The sequence below is a fragment of the Podarcis raffonei genome, chromosome 16, assembly GCF_027172205.1.
Source record: "Podarcis raffonei isolate rPodRaf1 chromosome 16, rPodRaf1.pri, whole genome shotgun sequence".
Lineage (NCBI taxonomy): Eukaryota > Metazoa > Chordata > Lepidosauria > Squamata > Lacertidae > Podarcis > Podarcis raffonei.
The window spans coordinates 12,063,933-12,078,582 of record NC_070617.1 but is presented as its reverse complement, the minus strand read 5'-3'; the positions used below and the strand labels follow the sequence as shown (position 1 = coordinate 12,078,582).

At 49.7% G+C, this 14,650-nt stretch overlaps 1 protein-coding gene and 1 non-coding gene across 5 annotated transcripts; both read left to right on the top strand.

The window, feature by feature from the left end:
* Positions 1-1,738: 1,738 nt before the first annotated feature.
* On the top strand, positions 1,739-1,809 carry TRNAA-UGC (transfer RNA alanine (anticodon UGC)). The gene has a single exon. It is a non-coding gene; the product is annotated as a tRNA-Ala (tRNA).
* Positions 1,810-2,707: 898 nt separating this feature from the next.
* Positions 2,708-10,901, top strand: LOC128403354 (peptidyl-prolyl cis-trans isomerase FKBP2-like). 4 transcript variants are annotated; one of them, XM_053368060.1, is made up of 6 exons: positions 2,708-2,831; positions 5,033-5,211; positions 9,076-9,188; positions 9,868-9,914; positions 10,448-10,483; positions 10,816-10,901. In XM_053368060.1, the coding sequence occupies exons 2-6, from the start codon at positions 5,044-5,046 to the stop codon at positions 10,875-10,877; spliced, it is 426 nt and encodes a 141-aa protein (XP_053224035.1). In that variant the 5' UTR covers positions 2,708-2,831; positions 5,033-5,043; the 3' UTR covers positions 10,878-10,901. The 4 variants fall into 4 exon arrangements, with proteins under 4 accessions (XP_053224035.1, XP_053224034.1, XP_053224032.1 ...); XM_053368059.1 differs by lacking the exon at positions 2,708-2,831 and adding an exon at positions 2,898-3,412; XM_053368057.1 differs by lacking the exon at positions 2,708-2,831 and adding an exon at positions 3,491-3,977.
* The last annotated feature ends 3,749 nt before the right edge of the window (positions 10,902-14,650 follow it).

The window sequence follows — 14,650 nt, the reverse complement described above, 5'->3', positions numbered from 1 at the left end:
TGTTTGTGACCCCATGGACCAGAGCACACCAGGCACTCCTGTCTTCCACTGCCTCCTGCAGTTGGATCAAACTCATGCTGGTAGCTTCAAGAACACCATCCAACCATCTCATCTTCTGTCGTCCCCTTCTCCTTGTGCCCTCCATCTTTCCCAACATCAGGGTCTTTTCCAGGGAGTCTTCTCTTCTCATGAGGTGGCCAAAGTATTGGAGCCTCAGCTTCAGGATCTGTCCTTCCAGTGAGCACTCAGGGCTGATTTCCTTAAGAATGGATGCGTTTGATCTTCTTGCAGTCCATGGGACTCTCAAGAGTCTCCTCCAGCACCATAATTCAAAAGCATCAATTCTTCGGTGATCAGCCTTCTTTATGGTCCAGCTCTCACTTCCATACATCACTACTGGGAAAACCATAGCTTTAACTATACGGACCTTTGTTGGCAAGGTGATGTCTCTACTTTTAAAGATACAGGTTGGTTTCTATATACACATTCTATTACCCATCCAGATAAGCAAGAGCATTATCACAGTTCAAGGACAGATTCCAGCCAGGCAAAACCTTCAAGGAGGTTGCAGAGCTGGGCCCTGGAGGGGGTGTGGCCTGGGGAGGGTCCCAAGGGCCAGATGGAGGTCCATATGTGTCCCATGGGGCTGAGGTCCCCCATCCCTGGGTTAAGAATCAAAGATGCCCAAGAGAAGCACGACAGAGGATGATAAAAGCATGTGTTGGTGAAGAAAGTGGGGAGGAAGGCAATTTACCCACCCTCTCTTGTAGTAATGGAACTTGGGGCTAGCCAACAAAACTGACTGGCAAGACATCCAGGACAGCCAAAATAAATTTAATTCATCACATAGTACATTGTTAATTTATTGAATTGGCTGCCTCAGGAGGTGGTGGTGATAGCAACTGCTTTCCCTGGCTTTGAAATGGGATAGGACACATCCATGGAGGAAAATCGATGGCTCCAGGATTTGGGAGTGGGCTCAGGCACTGAACTCTCATTGGGCCCCCATAATTTGGAACAGCCATGATGTGCAAACTGAGACTTCTCCCAGGCTACTCCTGATCTTCCTGGGTGTTTTGTTCGAAGAAGATGTTGCAGCGCCATGGGTCTTGGGGCCCTGGTAAATACCAAGCGCTGCCAACCTTCTGGAACCAGCCTTACTGCCACAGCTAAAATAGAACTTCCATGTCCAGAGGCACAATACCCAGAGAAGAGGGAGGCCAATTACAGGGGAGGACTGTTTCCTCTATCCCTTTGCTTGTGGTCTTCCCGAAAAACATCTGACTGGCCGGCCTTGGAAACAGGGCATCGGATGAGAGTGACCTTTGGCCACATTCAGAAACAAGATTCTTGGAAGTGGAAGGGACCTGTGGGGCCTCCTAACTCAGGTTCATCTCCCTTGTCCTATGGGCAGCCTGGGACACAGGGCCATGTCTTTCCCAGGAATGGGCATTTGGAAAAGCTGCCTTGTGGGGTTTCCAAGCAGACTTTGGCCCTAACCTTGGAAGAGTCAATATTTACAGAGCCCAGTTGGAGGCCTGAATGTTGAGTTGGGGGGAGAAATCTCTCTCCGCAGCCACCTTTCCCAAGGCCACTACTAAAAGCTAGGAAGGGAGGATGGGTGTTGGCGCACAAAAATACTAGAGCATCAGGGGTGAATGACCCTCTCCTCTTGCTCGTTTGGTTTGCATCACACAAGGAGAGGCTGCAATGCAGTGGGTACAGCACATTTGGGGAAGGGCCATAGCTCAGCGGTAGAGCATCTGCTTTGCATGCAGAAGGTTCCAGGTTCGATTCCTGGCATCTCCACGTATCCCTGGCAAAGACCCCTGACTGAAATCCTGGACAGCCACTACCAGTCTATATTGACCGAGAGCTAGATAGATCCAAGATCTGAGGCAGGTTCTTGTGTTCGTAAATTCACCTGACTGCGCGCGCGGGGGGGGGGGTAGGAAATCACTTATGAATGTCTACTGGGGAGTAAGCCCTATTTCCTATCAGTGAGATTTGCTCCAACGTCAGTGTGCATTGGACTGCTGAAATAAATGAAAATTATTAAATCAATGAATACATTAAAATAAATTGCATGCCAAGGAAGATTTTACCCAATGATTTTTTTAAAAAAATTGAAATCAATTTTTCTTGTTAACCACTTGGGGAGCTGGCTGAAATGTAGGCTTTACAATGCATGGGGAGAAAGGAAAATAAATTAAATTAACAATTAAAAAATAAAATAAAACCGCATTAAGGAAATAATATGTTCCAAAATTTCACCAAGAAGCTCACTTTACGACAGACTTATTTGTTGGAAGCCGCTCAGTGTGGCTAGAGCCCTCATAGTCAGATGGACGGGGTAATCATCATCATCATCGGAGCCACGTGATGAATACGAGGCCACTTTCAGAGAGGCCGGGGAGCCCCCTTTCTCCACTCCAACACCAGGGGGCGCTCTCACACGTCAGTGCGCCTACTGCAGCTCATATGCCTCAGCCCAGAACGGAAGTGACGCCTTGCCCTTGTCACGTGCAAGCCGGGGCCGTTATAATTTTTGTATTTTTTGGGGGGGGGCATGCTTTTATTTCGCTGATTAATTCTCCCATGTCCCGAGTGAAGAGAACCAGAATCGTAATGCCGGTCATTGATTTTTATAAAATAGCTAGCCGAGCGCCTGTCACATGGGGCCGCGCTGATCACGTGACGGCGGCCAACCTGCCTCGGCGCGGGCGAAGGAACATGGCGGACCCCACGGCTGCTTCCCTTGTTGTTAGGCAAATCAGCGTTACGAGGCGCGCATGCGCAGAGGGGGGTGGTATCCGTTGAGGAAAGGAGAGGTGAGGAGGGGGGGCGGATGGGGGGTCCTGAGGAGACGGGGGGACAGGGAAGGGGGGCGCCCAGGAGCCTTGGACCGAGCGAGGGTCGGCAGCAGCAGCCTGGGGACCTAGATATGGGGCAGCCCCAAGAGGCGGGCTGGAGGGAGCGGGGAGGCTCCAGCGGGCCCAAAGGGACCCAGGCGTCCGGCGCACCCAAGTGGGGGGTGGCTGGTAGCGAGGAGGGCCTCGCAGGGCCGGCGGCAACGCAGGAGCCACGGAAGCTGGAGCGGAGGGACGTAGGGACCCAGGTGTCCTGGGGTCCAGGCGTGGGGGCCCTTGATAATGGGGGGATCCAGGCCCCAGCCGTGGGGAAGGCCCCGCAGGGACAGGGTGGCCCGAGGAGAGTCACGATGAGCAGATGGGGGCCTCGTGGGTTTGGGGGCCCCCCAGGCAGCGGGAGCCTGGAGAGCCTGGGCCGCCCTCCGCCCGGCTCAGGGAGGAGCAGCCAAGCAGCGAGGCAGGAGAAGAGAGCCTCGTGGTGCGTGGGGGTCTGCGAGTCCTGCGTGGCTGTGGCCGTGAAAGGAAAGGGCGCCCCCAAAGAGGTGGGGACCCAGCTCTCCCACAGGGAGGATTGGGAGTTGGGTGCGGGGGGCCCCGGAGTGGTCAGAGGAAGAGGCGGCGAGGAACCAGAGTTCCCGGCGCGGGGCGTCAGCCGCAGCCACTCCGGGGGGATCTTGGGGCATGTGGGTCCCCAGAGGGATCCTGTAAGGGGAGCTGGGATGTGGGTCCAGAAGGAGTGGTACCGGGACCCTGCGGAGGCTTCTGGGCAGGTCTGGGTGCCCCGCAAGCCAGCTAGGGCCTCTGATAGGATGGGGCTGCCGTGGCTGCAACGGGAAGCCAGTCCCCAGGGGAAGCAGAGAGAGTGGAAGCCCGAATCTAGGGGTGTCGGTTGTTCCCCAGAACGTAGCCAGGTCTGGATCCCCCGAGAGAAGCCAGTTCCTGCGGGTGGGGGTCCTGGGGATGTCTGGATTCACAAGGTGAGGGATCCCTCTGGGGCTGGGATCATGTGGGTCTGGGCCAAGGTGACAAATTGTAATGAAGAAGATGAAGCAGAGGAGACCAGGGTTTGGACCTTCCGTAAGGAGGGCCCTAGGAAAGGGGGGCAAGGTGAGGGTGGATATGGGGTATCTTAGGGCGGGGGTGCTATTTGGGGGGCATGGGTTGGGGGAGGGAGATACTGCACCTGGGAGGGAGGGGGGAGGAAATGCTAGGCTCATACCTGAGGGAAAGGGTTAGAAATAAGGATGATTTCATATGGGGAGATCCTGTCTAGAGGACTAGGGAGTAGAGGAGGGAGGGTGGAGCAGAGAGACCTTGCTGGATTATTCCTGGGGTGGCTACAGCCCAGTATCCTTGAGAGAATCTGGAGTGGGGTGGCGGCGGCTGCCACCAGGGGAGGGAGCAGAGTCCAAGGCGCCTCCGGCCGCACGGGTAAGTCGGGGTCCGGAGGCTCCTGGGGGGACCTGAATGGACCGCATGCTGTTGCATGCCAGGGTAGGAGCTGGGGGTGCTGGCGACTGGGGCGGGAGTGTTGAATTTGCATGAATTACTGTAATTCAAGGATGGGCCTTCATGGGGAGGAGGCTTCTGTTCTGTTCATTGGGGCATCATGTGAAAAACGGGGCAGGGCCCTACCTGACTGTTGAACCTGGGACCTTCTGCATGCAAGGCAGGTGTTTATGACTGTGTTGTGGACCTTCCCAAATAGAACTCATGTCTTGGTATGTGTCAGCATGGAAGGACTGGAGCTCTTCCCCATTATTCCTTTTCCTGTATGTACAAGGACAGTGAACCAAACCCTATGTCTGGCAGCTGCTGAATGGACCCCTTTCCGCAGAAGTAGCTTGCCCAGTGTGGGGCGGGCCTGCTGCGCCTGCTTGCCAGCAGCAGTGTCACTGCTGCTTATAGGGAGGGATGAAGTGTTGGGGAAATCAGGGCTGTGTGGGCACCCTGGTGGAGCCATTCAAGTACTCCCATTGGTGCACATAGACAGCTCCAACTTCCCCCTGCCTCCTAGTAAAAGGCAGCGACACCACTGCCAGGAAGCCAGCTCCATTTCCGCCTTCCTGTAACATTGTGATCAGCAAAGCAAGAGATAATGGTGACAGTAGACTTTTAGCCTCAGAGCGCTCTCCCCAGCTAACCAGTTTCTGCCCTTCCAGGAGCTTATGCGATGCAGGTGACCCAAGGAGCAGCGTTACTTGCTCTGGCGCTGTGTGCAGTCTTCTCGCTAGTTCTGGGCACGGAAGGCAAACGGAAGCTCCAGATTGGGGTCAAGAAGCGGGTGGACAACTGCCCCATCAAGTCCCGCAAGGGTGATGTGCTCCACATGCATTATACGGTGAGTGCTGCAGGCGTGATGTGGAAGGGCAGGTCAGTGTTAGCTGAGCACCTTGAGGTTTGCGGGGTCTTTTCCATATTTAAATTTTTTATTGATTTACAAATAAAAGATAAACAAAAAATAAGAAGAAAATAAAAAGAAAAGAAGAAAAAAAATAGTACACGTTACATGTTTCACATCAGATATTTCACATTTCCATCTCTTATAAGACTTCCTTCAGCTTGTCCGTAAATCATTCGTGGTAATAATTAAGATTACGCATTTCCTAGCTTATATTGACAATATATATATCTCTCTCTTCTATTCCCTTTAGTCAATAACTCTTCGTCTTTCACAATGCTTCTTTAAATCCCCTTAACGTTGTTTGTCCCTCACTTATATATTCCAGGTAATCTACATATTTTCCCCAATCCTTAATGAACTTTTGGTCTCTTAAATATCTAATCTTTCCTGTCAATTTATCCAACTCCGCGTAGTCTAATAATTTTGTTCTCCACTCATCCACCGTTGGTATTTCCTGCTGTTTCCACTTCTGGGCTAGCGTTACCCTTGCTGCTGTAACCGCGTAGTACACAAATTTACAATCCTTCTTTTGTATCTCGTTCCCTAGTATCCCCAATAGGAAGATTTCTGGTTTCTTTAAAAACGTATATTTTAGGATCTTCTTGAGTTCAATATATATTTTTTCCCAGAATTCTTTCACTTTTCTACACTCCCACCACATGTGGTAAAAGGAGCCTTCCTTGTCTTTGCATTTCCAGCACTTATTACAAACCTTGTACATTTTCGATAATTTTATAGGTGTTATATACCACCTATAAAACATCTTCATGACATTTTCTTTTATTGTCGTACATGCTGTAAAGTTTAATCCATCTTTCCACAGTTTTTCCCAATCTTCAAATTGTATACTATGGCCCACATCTCTAGCCCAGTGAATCATAACGGACTTGACTTCCTCATCTACTAAATTCCAATCTAACAACATCTTATACATTTTAGATAAAGTTTTCACATCATTGTCTATAATTTCTGTCTGAAATTTAGAGTCTTTATCCACATATCCTCTTTCTTTGTTGTCTTTTTTAAACATTGCATTTATTTGGAAATACTGTAGCCAATCAAATACTAGTTCTTTAACCTGCCCATAAGGTTTCAATCTCCATTTCCCACCTTCTTTAATTAATAATTGGCTGTATGTTACCCAGTTACTTCTCATATTAATCTTTTTCACACTTAACACTTCAAGAGGTGATAACCAGTGTGGAACTTTAGGCTCCAACAGGTTTTTGTACCTTTCCCATATTTCAATTAGTGGGCCTCGAAAGATGTGGTTTTCGAATCCCTTATGTCTTTTCCAGAAGCCACGGGGGAGAGACATAATTGTCAAAGGGTGAATTGTAATCCACTGGAGAACCTGTCGGGCCTTCCATGCATTTCTAGACTCCAGCCCCTGCTCTCTCATCACAGAGTTGTGGCTCTTTGGGAAGGGCTGGGGGACCTGCCTGCCTGCCTCCAGGTATTGCAAAACTTCAGCTCCCATCATCCCTCACTGTTGGCCATGCTCACTGTGGTTGATGGGAGCTGGAGCCCAACAGCCGGGAGGGCCTGCAGGTTCCCCATCCCTGACCTGAAGCAGTGAGAGTCAGCAACTCCTGCCAAAATTGGTGTGTGTGTGTGGTTGCTAAGTTGGTGGGGTTGGGTTTGTTTAGGAAGGCAGACGTCTGTGGGTGACCCACGTTCAGAGCTTCAACAGAAAGAAATAAAAGAAAAAAAGAATCCTACTGTAAATTAGGCACACGTGTCTTGTGTCTCATGGAACTGTCTACTCCTTGACATCTGAATTCAGCAACCCCTCTGAGATTTCGCAAGGAGTATCTCCAAGGCTTTGACGGAAATTTTTGTGACCATAAGGACTAGATGCTTAGCTTTTTTAAAAAAGGAATTCTTGAAGCAACTGAATTCTGCACCCACTACTAAATGCTGCCATTGCAGCATATGCTTGGGTCAGCTGCTTTTTTCAGCCATGCATCCTTGCTGACTCACACAATGACTGCTGTGTTACATGGCAATTTGAATGCAGGAAATGGACAACCAGAGAAAAATTCTGTGTTCCCTGTGTGAGGAGGAGAAGGGGGTGGAGCTTTTACCCCCCTTTGATTCCAACCATATGGACATGAGGTTACTCTACCTCGTTCCTTTCTGCAATTTCCAGACCTCTGGCCAGAGAACATAAGCAGAGCCCCTCTGGATCAAACCAAAGGCTACCTAGTTCAGTTTCCTCTTTCCCATAGCAGCCAGCCAGTATGCTACTGAATTCTATGTTGCTGGGAATCACAGTTAGGGAGAGCAGCATTGCCCTCTGGTTCTGCTCGCATGCTTCCCATTGAGAACAGAGTGCTAGACTAGATGGGCCACTGGCTTCATGCAGCAAAGCTCTCTTTTATGCAGTTAGATCCTTCTGGGAATCCCATAAGCATGACAGCTTATCCCATAAGCATCACTATTTTCCCCCAGCTAATGGGACTCAAAAACAATCCTGGAGGTTGCATCATGAGATTAGTGTGTGGGAGCCACTGATAGTCTTGTCCTCCCTTTTTAAGTTGTTTTTTTTTAAAGGGATGTGTTTGTTTTATAAATTAAAAATTTATGTGTAAGTGGACCTGGGATCGAATCATGTAGGGTGGGTCAGAAATGTACCAAGTAAATAAATAATCCCCTTTTAAAACCATCTCAATTTGGCAGTTATCCCTGCTCTGTATGGTGGCAGGATTCCAGAGTTGAGGGCCCCGGTCATCTGAGCAGCAGGGGAAAAGAGGGTGGGTGTATTAATTTCATGTCCTGCTTGTGGCCTTCTCAACAGGCGTTTCATTAACCATTGTTAGGAAACAGGGCCCTCGACCTGACTCACCTTTGCTCTGACCCAGCAGGGCTTCCGCCTCTCAGGTTCTTATGAGTCACTTTCTGCAGTGGAGCAGTGAATCACTGAGTGATAGACGCTCATGTGTGAATGTGCCCTGAGTTAGTCAGTCAGTGAGAGAGCAAGGCTGAAACACCCTGGGGTTTCTTTACTAGGGTGGAGCAGGGATGGGGAACTTTCAGCCCTCCAGATGTTGTTGAACTCCCATCAGCCCAGCCAGCATGATGGGAGTTGTAGTCCAGCGATGACTGGACTCCGGAGGGCCACAGGAGGGCCATCCTCCTGCTGTGGAGGGTGTTTGTATACATGTGCTTAGTTAAAACTGCACATAGTTAAAGCTATGGAATTCACTTTATTAAGATGTAGTGATGACTTTTAAAAGAGTAGACAAATCCATGAGGAACCAGGCTATCAGTGTCTGCTAGCCACACTGGCTCCCTTGTCTGTATGTCTCTGAATGTCTGTTGCTGGGAATCACAAGTGGGGAGAGAAGAAGAGTTTGGATTTGATATCCCGCCTTTCACTCCCTTTAAGGAGTCTCAAAGCGGCTAACATTCTCCTTTCCCTTTCTCCCCCACAACAAACACTCTGTGAGGTGAGTGGGGCTGAGAGACTTCAGAGAAGTGTGACTGGCCCAAGGTCACCCAGCAGCTGTATGTGGAGGAGCGGAGACGCGAACCCGGTTCCCCAGATTACGAGACTACCGCTCTTAACCACTACACCACAGTGGCTCTCAAGAGTTGCGCCTGGGTCCTGCTTGCGGCCTTCCCGCCGAGGCATCCAGTTGGTCACTGTGAGAACAGGGTGCTGGACTAGATGGGCTCTCTTTGGGCTTACTTCACAGGGCTCTTCTTCTTTTGGGATAATAAGAACAGCATCTTGGATATTTTAAGAAGAAACCCTGGCTGGCTCACACCCCTTTTAACTTCTGCACTCTCTCATAGGGCAAGCTGGAGGATGGGACAGAGTTCGACAGCAGCCTGACTCGTGATCAGCCGTTTATCTTCTCCTTGGGGACTGGACAAGTCATTAAAGGCTGGGATCAGGGCTTGCTTGGGTAAATTCTTCCTCCCAGCAGGGATCAGGTGTGGCAGTGACCGCTGTGTTGTGGTTGCTGGTTTTCAAGCACCCGAACGGGGAAAAGAAGCAATTTCTCCAGTGGCAAGTCAGAAGCACAGATTTTCACTCTCCCTTCTCAAAGGATGCTTGAAAGCTCCTAAAACTTTATTTATTTGGGTCTCCTGGAACTTTTTTTTTTTTAATAAAGAGCAGAGAATTCCATAATCTGGTCATGACCTCAAGGAAGGGCCTCTGCTGTATTCCAACTGCATCTGCGGCACCTTTGGCGGGAATGTTTGGGGAGAGCACTCTGTGCAATTGCACCCAGGAGATCTGGCTGGCATCTTCTAATGACCTTTTGCCATCTTTTGAAAATCCATCTATCCCGGCTCATTTTATTTATTAAAGTGTCTTGTTAATCAGGACGGTTCATCTATCCTGCGTTTCTCTCCAGTGTTAACTACATTTAGTGTGCTTATTTTTCATTTGTATGTAATTTTTATATTGATAGCTGCCCCTAGGCAACGTTAGAAGGGAAGGTTAAGTGATATGAATGAAGTAATTATTTTCGAGTCAGATTCCAGCCCTCCTGTTTTGTGTTGCTTTTATACAGTAGCAAAGCCGTGTACTGTATTCGGTTGGTAACTGAATTTATACTGTTCCTTTGGTCTTTCTAGGATGTGCGAGGGTGAGAAGAGAAAGCTGGTCATTCCCTCTGAGCTGGGTGAGGAGCTGGAATGGGGGAGGGGGAGGGGGAAGAAATCGGGCTCCTGGGTTCAGAACCTGCCCCAGGGAGGTGGCAGTGGCAAGATCTTCTAAGGAGTTGCCATCATCATTTTTTGGCAGGGGTCATTGGGAGTTGAAATCCCACAACAATCGAATATATGTGAAGGTCAATGTTTGTAGGTTTTCAAGAAGCTCTGTGATAATAATGGAAAGAAATATTGTTTTATCATAATTGTTAAGATTAATTTGGTTAAAAAAACAAAACAATATAGATGCAAGAAATGTGAATAACTGTGAAAACACGAAAATTTCCAGATAGACTGAAGGAAGTCTGAAAGTGGAAAGATTAGAATTGGAAGTATAAGTCAAATGGAATGGTTTTTTTTAATTGTTAAATTTGAAAATTTTATAAATAAAAATTTTTTTAAAAAAAGAAATCCCACAACAATCGCACAGATCGCTCCATCCCTGCACTATGGGAACTCTTTGATCTCTTGGGTAACTTTGCCATTTTTCTCCCTTTGCTCACAGGTTATGGGGACCGGGGAGCACCACCCAAAATCCCAGGTAAATCGTGCATGCCCTTTCCCCCTTGGAATCAGTCCTGCTATGGATTCTGAACAGGTGGGCGGGGGCTTCCTCCCCACCCCAAGCGAAGTGTTGATACCATGCTCTTAACCTGCCTTCTCCCTACTGGCCTTTTGAAAACCAGGAGATGAGAATGGAAGGGATCAAAACCTAGTGGCCCCGCTCGAGTTCCAGGCAGTCAGCTGTGGGGCCCTCAAAGCTTTCAGGGGCCCTCTGGCCACCTGCTCTAGGGGCTGGGATGGGTAATGCTTCTTCCCAGCACCGCTCCCTCCAGCCTGCACTCGTGATTTCCCTTTCTTTTTTCCCCCCAGGTGGCGCAACCTTAATCTTTGAAGTTGAGCTGCTGAAGATTGAGCGAAGGCAGGAATTTTAGCGACATCTCTTCGGGGGAGGGGGAGGTAATCTCCAGATGCAACTCAGGATTTGTTGATACCGATGGGCCAAATAAAAGCACAGACCAGAGTTGTATTGTGACTGCAGCGGGTGGCCTGGTGGCAGGAGAAGGGGCAACGCTGTTCCAAGGAGGTGGAGGTGGGGGGTTCCTTGGGCTCAAGATTTGGGCTGGTCCGACTTCTGTGGCCGGGGGGGGGAATATTTGGGTGCAGAAAGCCCCAGGGTCAACCCCTGCCATCTTCGGCCAATATGACTTAAGGTATGAGGACTAGGAAAGGCCTCTGCCTGGAGAGAGGCTGCCAGTTGCAGCAGACATTACTAGGCTGGGTGCCCTGCTGGCCTGACTGTGTAAGGCAGCCTCAGGGGTTCAAGTCCTTGTGGGTGTCTGGTCTCTGGCCTGATCCCATCACCTCCAGGTGGGGCCGGGAGAGCCACTGCCTGTCGGTTTTGAGTGGTGTCTGGGCCTCATCAGATGTTGTTGGACTACAACTCCCATCATCCCTGACCATTTGCTAAGCAGATGGATGATGGGAGTTGTAATCCAGCAGTAGGGCTGGGCAATCTATCATCCAAAACCAGTTTGAAGTCCATACGAGTTTCATAATTTTTGACCTGGCAATATTTTTCGGGGTGTGGGGGTGTTTGCTATACTAAAATTACTATGTGGGGAAAACCATGAAGCCAGCCAATGCTCTATCCTTATTTCAGACATTGTGATATATCGGTATATCAATAAGTTTAGCTGGTGATCTATTGTGATGTAGAAAACCAGATATTCCCAGCCCTATCCAGCAGTATTTGGTGCCCCAAGCTTGAAGAACACAGGTGTAGACAATACTGAGCTAGATTGACTAAGGGCTGGGCTCCTAAGGAAGGCAGCTCCCTATACGTGAAATGCACAGTTAGCTTGCCAGGGACAGGCAGCCTGTGTCTTTCCAGAATCCAGATGGCGTTGGATTGTAGGGTATGTTGCTTCCAATCAGCCTGGGCAGTGGCCTGAGAGGGTATGGGTTTTAGTTTAGGTACATCTAGAAGGCTGCAGATTCTCCATTCCCAGAGTATTGGGGCATTGGAAGCCCATTAAAAGACTTGCAGAGCAGGCAAGTCTTGTGCTTTGTGTGTGGCTGGCAGCAGGATTGGGCAGTCATGGTGGCCTGGCTGTCCAAAGCCAACCTTTCTGTCTTTGGTCTGGCTTAATGTGGGGCCTTGTGCTGCCCACAGTCTGGTCCTGTCCACCTGCCAAGGGAAAGCAACCTCTGGAGAATATCGTGTGCTTTGCTGTAGGCGGCACATCCCAGAATCCCCTTGTGATAGACTTCAAGGGATTCTGGGGGCCTTTTCTGTGCTTGTGGCATTGGACCTCCACAAGAGGCGTATGGGGATTTGTGAAGCCACGTTCCCAACAACCTGTGTAATTAATTAATTGAAGCATGCGCCGACTTTGTAGTGCAATTTGGGTTTGTTTCAGGACAACCTGTACTGAATAAACGAGCCATGAAAGTTGTGAACTGTGAAGCAGGGTGAGAACATGATATAACAGATAAGTTTGCACTGCAGAGCAGAAAACTGCGAGGGGTTGTTCTCCCCCAGTGAAACCACCAGTGTGAATGCTGCTGGGGCCCTGCCAGTATTGTCTACTGTGAAAATGAACAGTTGTGAGCATTGCTGCAGAAGGCTATAGTGAAGAGGCAGGATGGGTTGCTGTGAGGAACTCACTTATCCTCCCTGACAGAGAGGGACTAGCTCCAGAATGCCTTTTGCAAAGAGACCATTCTCCAGCCTCCCTTGTTCAGCATGAAGAACAGTTGAGACAGTGTGTGCGCACGCTGTACTTAAAAAAACACCAACCCCTACAAATCGCATTTGTGCCTAATTTTGCAACCTCCATAAATAATGCCAGCGAAGTGATTTTTGTGTGTGGTATAATTAATTGTTCCTGCCAGGGCTGTGGAGAAACAAAAAAATAAAAAATAAATCCTATTTAGCAAGGCACAACTCCCCCTCCCCACCTTTAGAGCATAGAAAGCATTGCCATTTCCCACACCCTGATTTCAGTGTGATTCTCACCACATAACTTTCAAGACTCATCCTTTGGCCATAAGGGTTAGAAAGTTGCTCCCCGCCCCATGCCCAAAATAAAATTAAAACAACCTAGGATGTTAAGAACATAAGAACCTGTCTCTGAGTAGGCCGGAGGCTTATCTAGCACCCAGCATCCTGTTCTCTGTGGCGAACCAAATGCCCCAGTGGGACATCCACAAGCAGCATCTGAGTGGAACAGCAACTCTTCCTTCTTGAGGTTTCCTGCAGGTGGCATTCATGGGCGTATGGCCTCCCAACAGTGGAGAACATGGCCAGGTAGCCTAACCCTCTGAATTTGTCAAATCCTTTTTAAAGCCATCTAGGTTGGTGGCTTATGCCCACTGTGAGGTGCTGCAGCAGAATCCCTTGTGGCACATGAGTGAACCTTTATGGTTTCTTGGCACAGAGAAGCAGAAGTGGCTTTGCAAGCAAACTACTTCCTTGCATCAACCAAGGAGGGAAAGCAGGAAAAAGTATGTGTGCGGGAGAGAACTAAACCACCCCTCCTTCATAAAAACAAATTCTGCCAAGGCCACAGTGATAAATTGGGTTTGCTTGTGGGTGAGGAACCTGCCGGACCCTCCAGATGTTCTTGGATCTTTCCCATCATCCCTGGCCATGGGGTTGTTGGGGCCCAAGGAGAGCTGGGGGACCACAGCTCCCCCCACCCCTGGTTTAGCCTCTTTCTTCAAACTGGGGAGCTTGTGCTTGCTGGCAGAAAGCGAACTCTGGCTTTCTTCCAGCTCCAGGAAATGAGGCACCTGCTTTAAAGGCAACCACGCCCTTTGCGGCAGAGAGCCAAAGGGAGCCTTGCAAGATGCAGCTTGCGGGCGCAGCATCCAGGAGGACTGCTCCACCCTCGAGACAGCATCTCTCTCGCCCTGCCCTGCCCAGTCTGGGAACCACGTAGTGTTTTGTGGCAAGGCTGTGGCTCTGGTGCCTGCTTTCCCTGTTCCTTTCCCTCCCCTCTGGGGCCAGTGCCAACCCCTCTTAGCCATCTTGGTTTGGAAAGAAGAGCCACGTGGAAAAATCAGGCCGGGGCCAGCTCCGGAGGCCAGGGCAGGCCATTTCGCAAAACACACACACACACACGAAACTTGCCTGGTGACTTCAGGCAGGAAACACGAAGCCCGATTAGTTCCAGGCCCCAGAAGACATTCTTTCCTTGCTGAGTTCAGCCCCGCCACAAGTGAAGGGGAGGGGGAGGCTCCGGCTGCGTCCCCACCAGGGACAGCGTTGCTAACTGGGGGACCTGTAACTCTGCACTTGGCCTGGTCTGCAGATGCACTTGGTTGAAAATACTTGCTGCAGGCGGTGAGGAAGGGGAAGAAGGCCCACTGGGGAGCGGGGAACAGAATCTCCTCTTCACTTCCAATTCACCAGCCTAGCTGGTCCAAAAATCTCCTGTTTTTCACTAGTATGGGTGACAATGATAAGCCAGAAGTGGGTATTATTTCATTCATATTCAATGAGCAAAAAGCAGTGTCCATAGCACTCTCCACCCTCCTCGCCCAACAATTGCCTTGCAAGATAGGTCATAGGCTGAGAAAGTGACTTGCCCATGGTCACTATTCCGTTTTCTGGCCAAGAAGGGAGTTGAACCTGGATTCTCCCCCCCGCCCCCACTCCAGTCCTACAGACTCGGCAAGGGAGTGACACAAATGTCCTCCC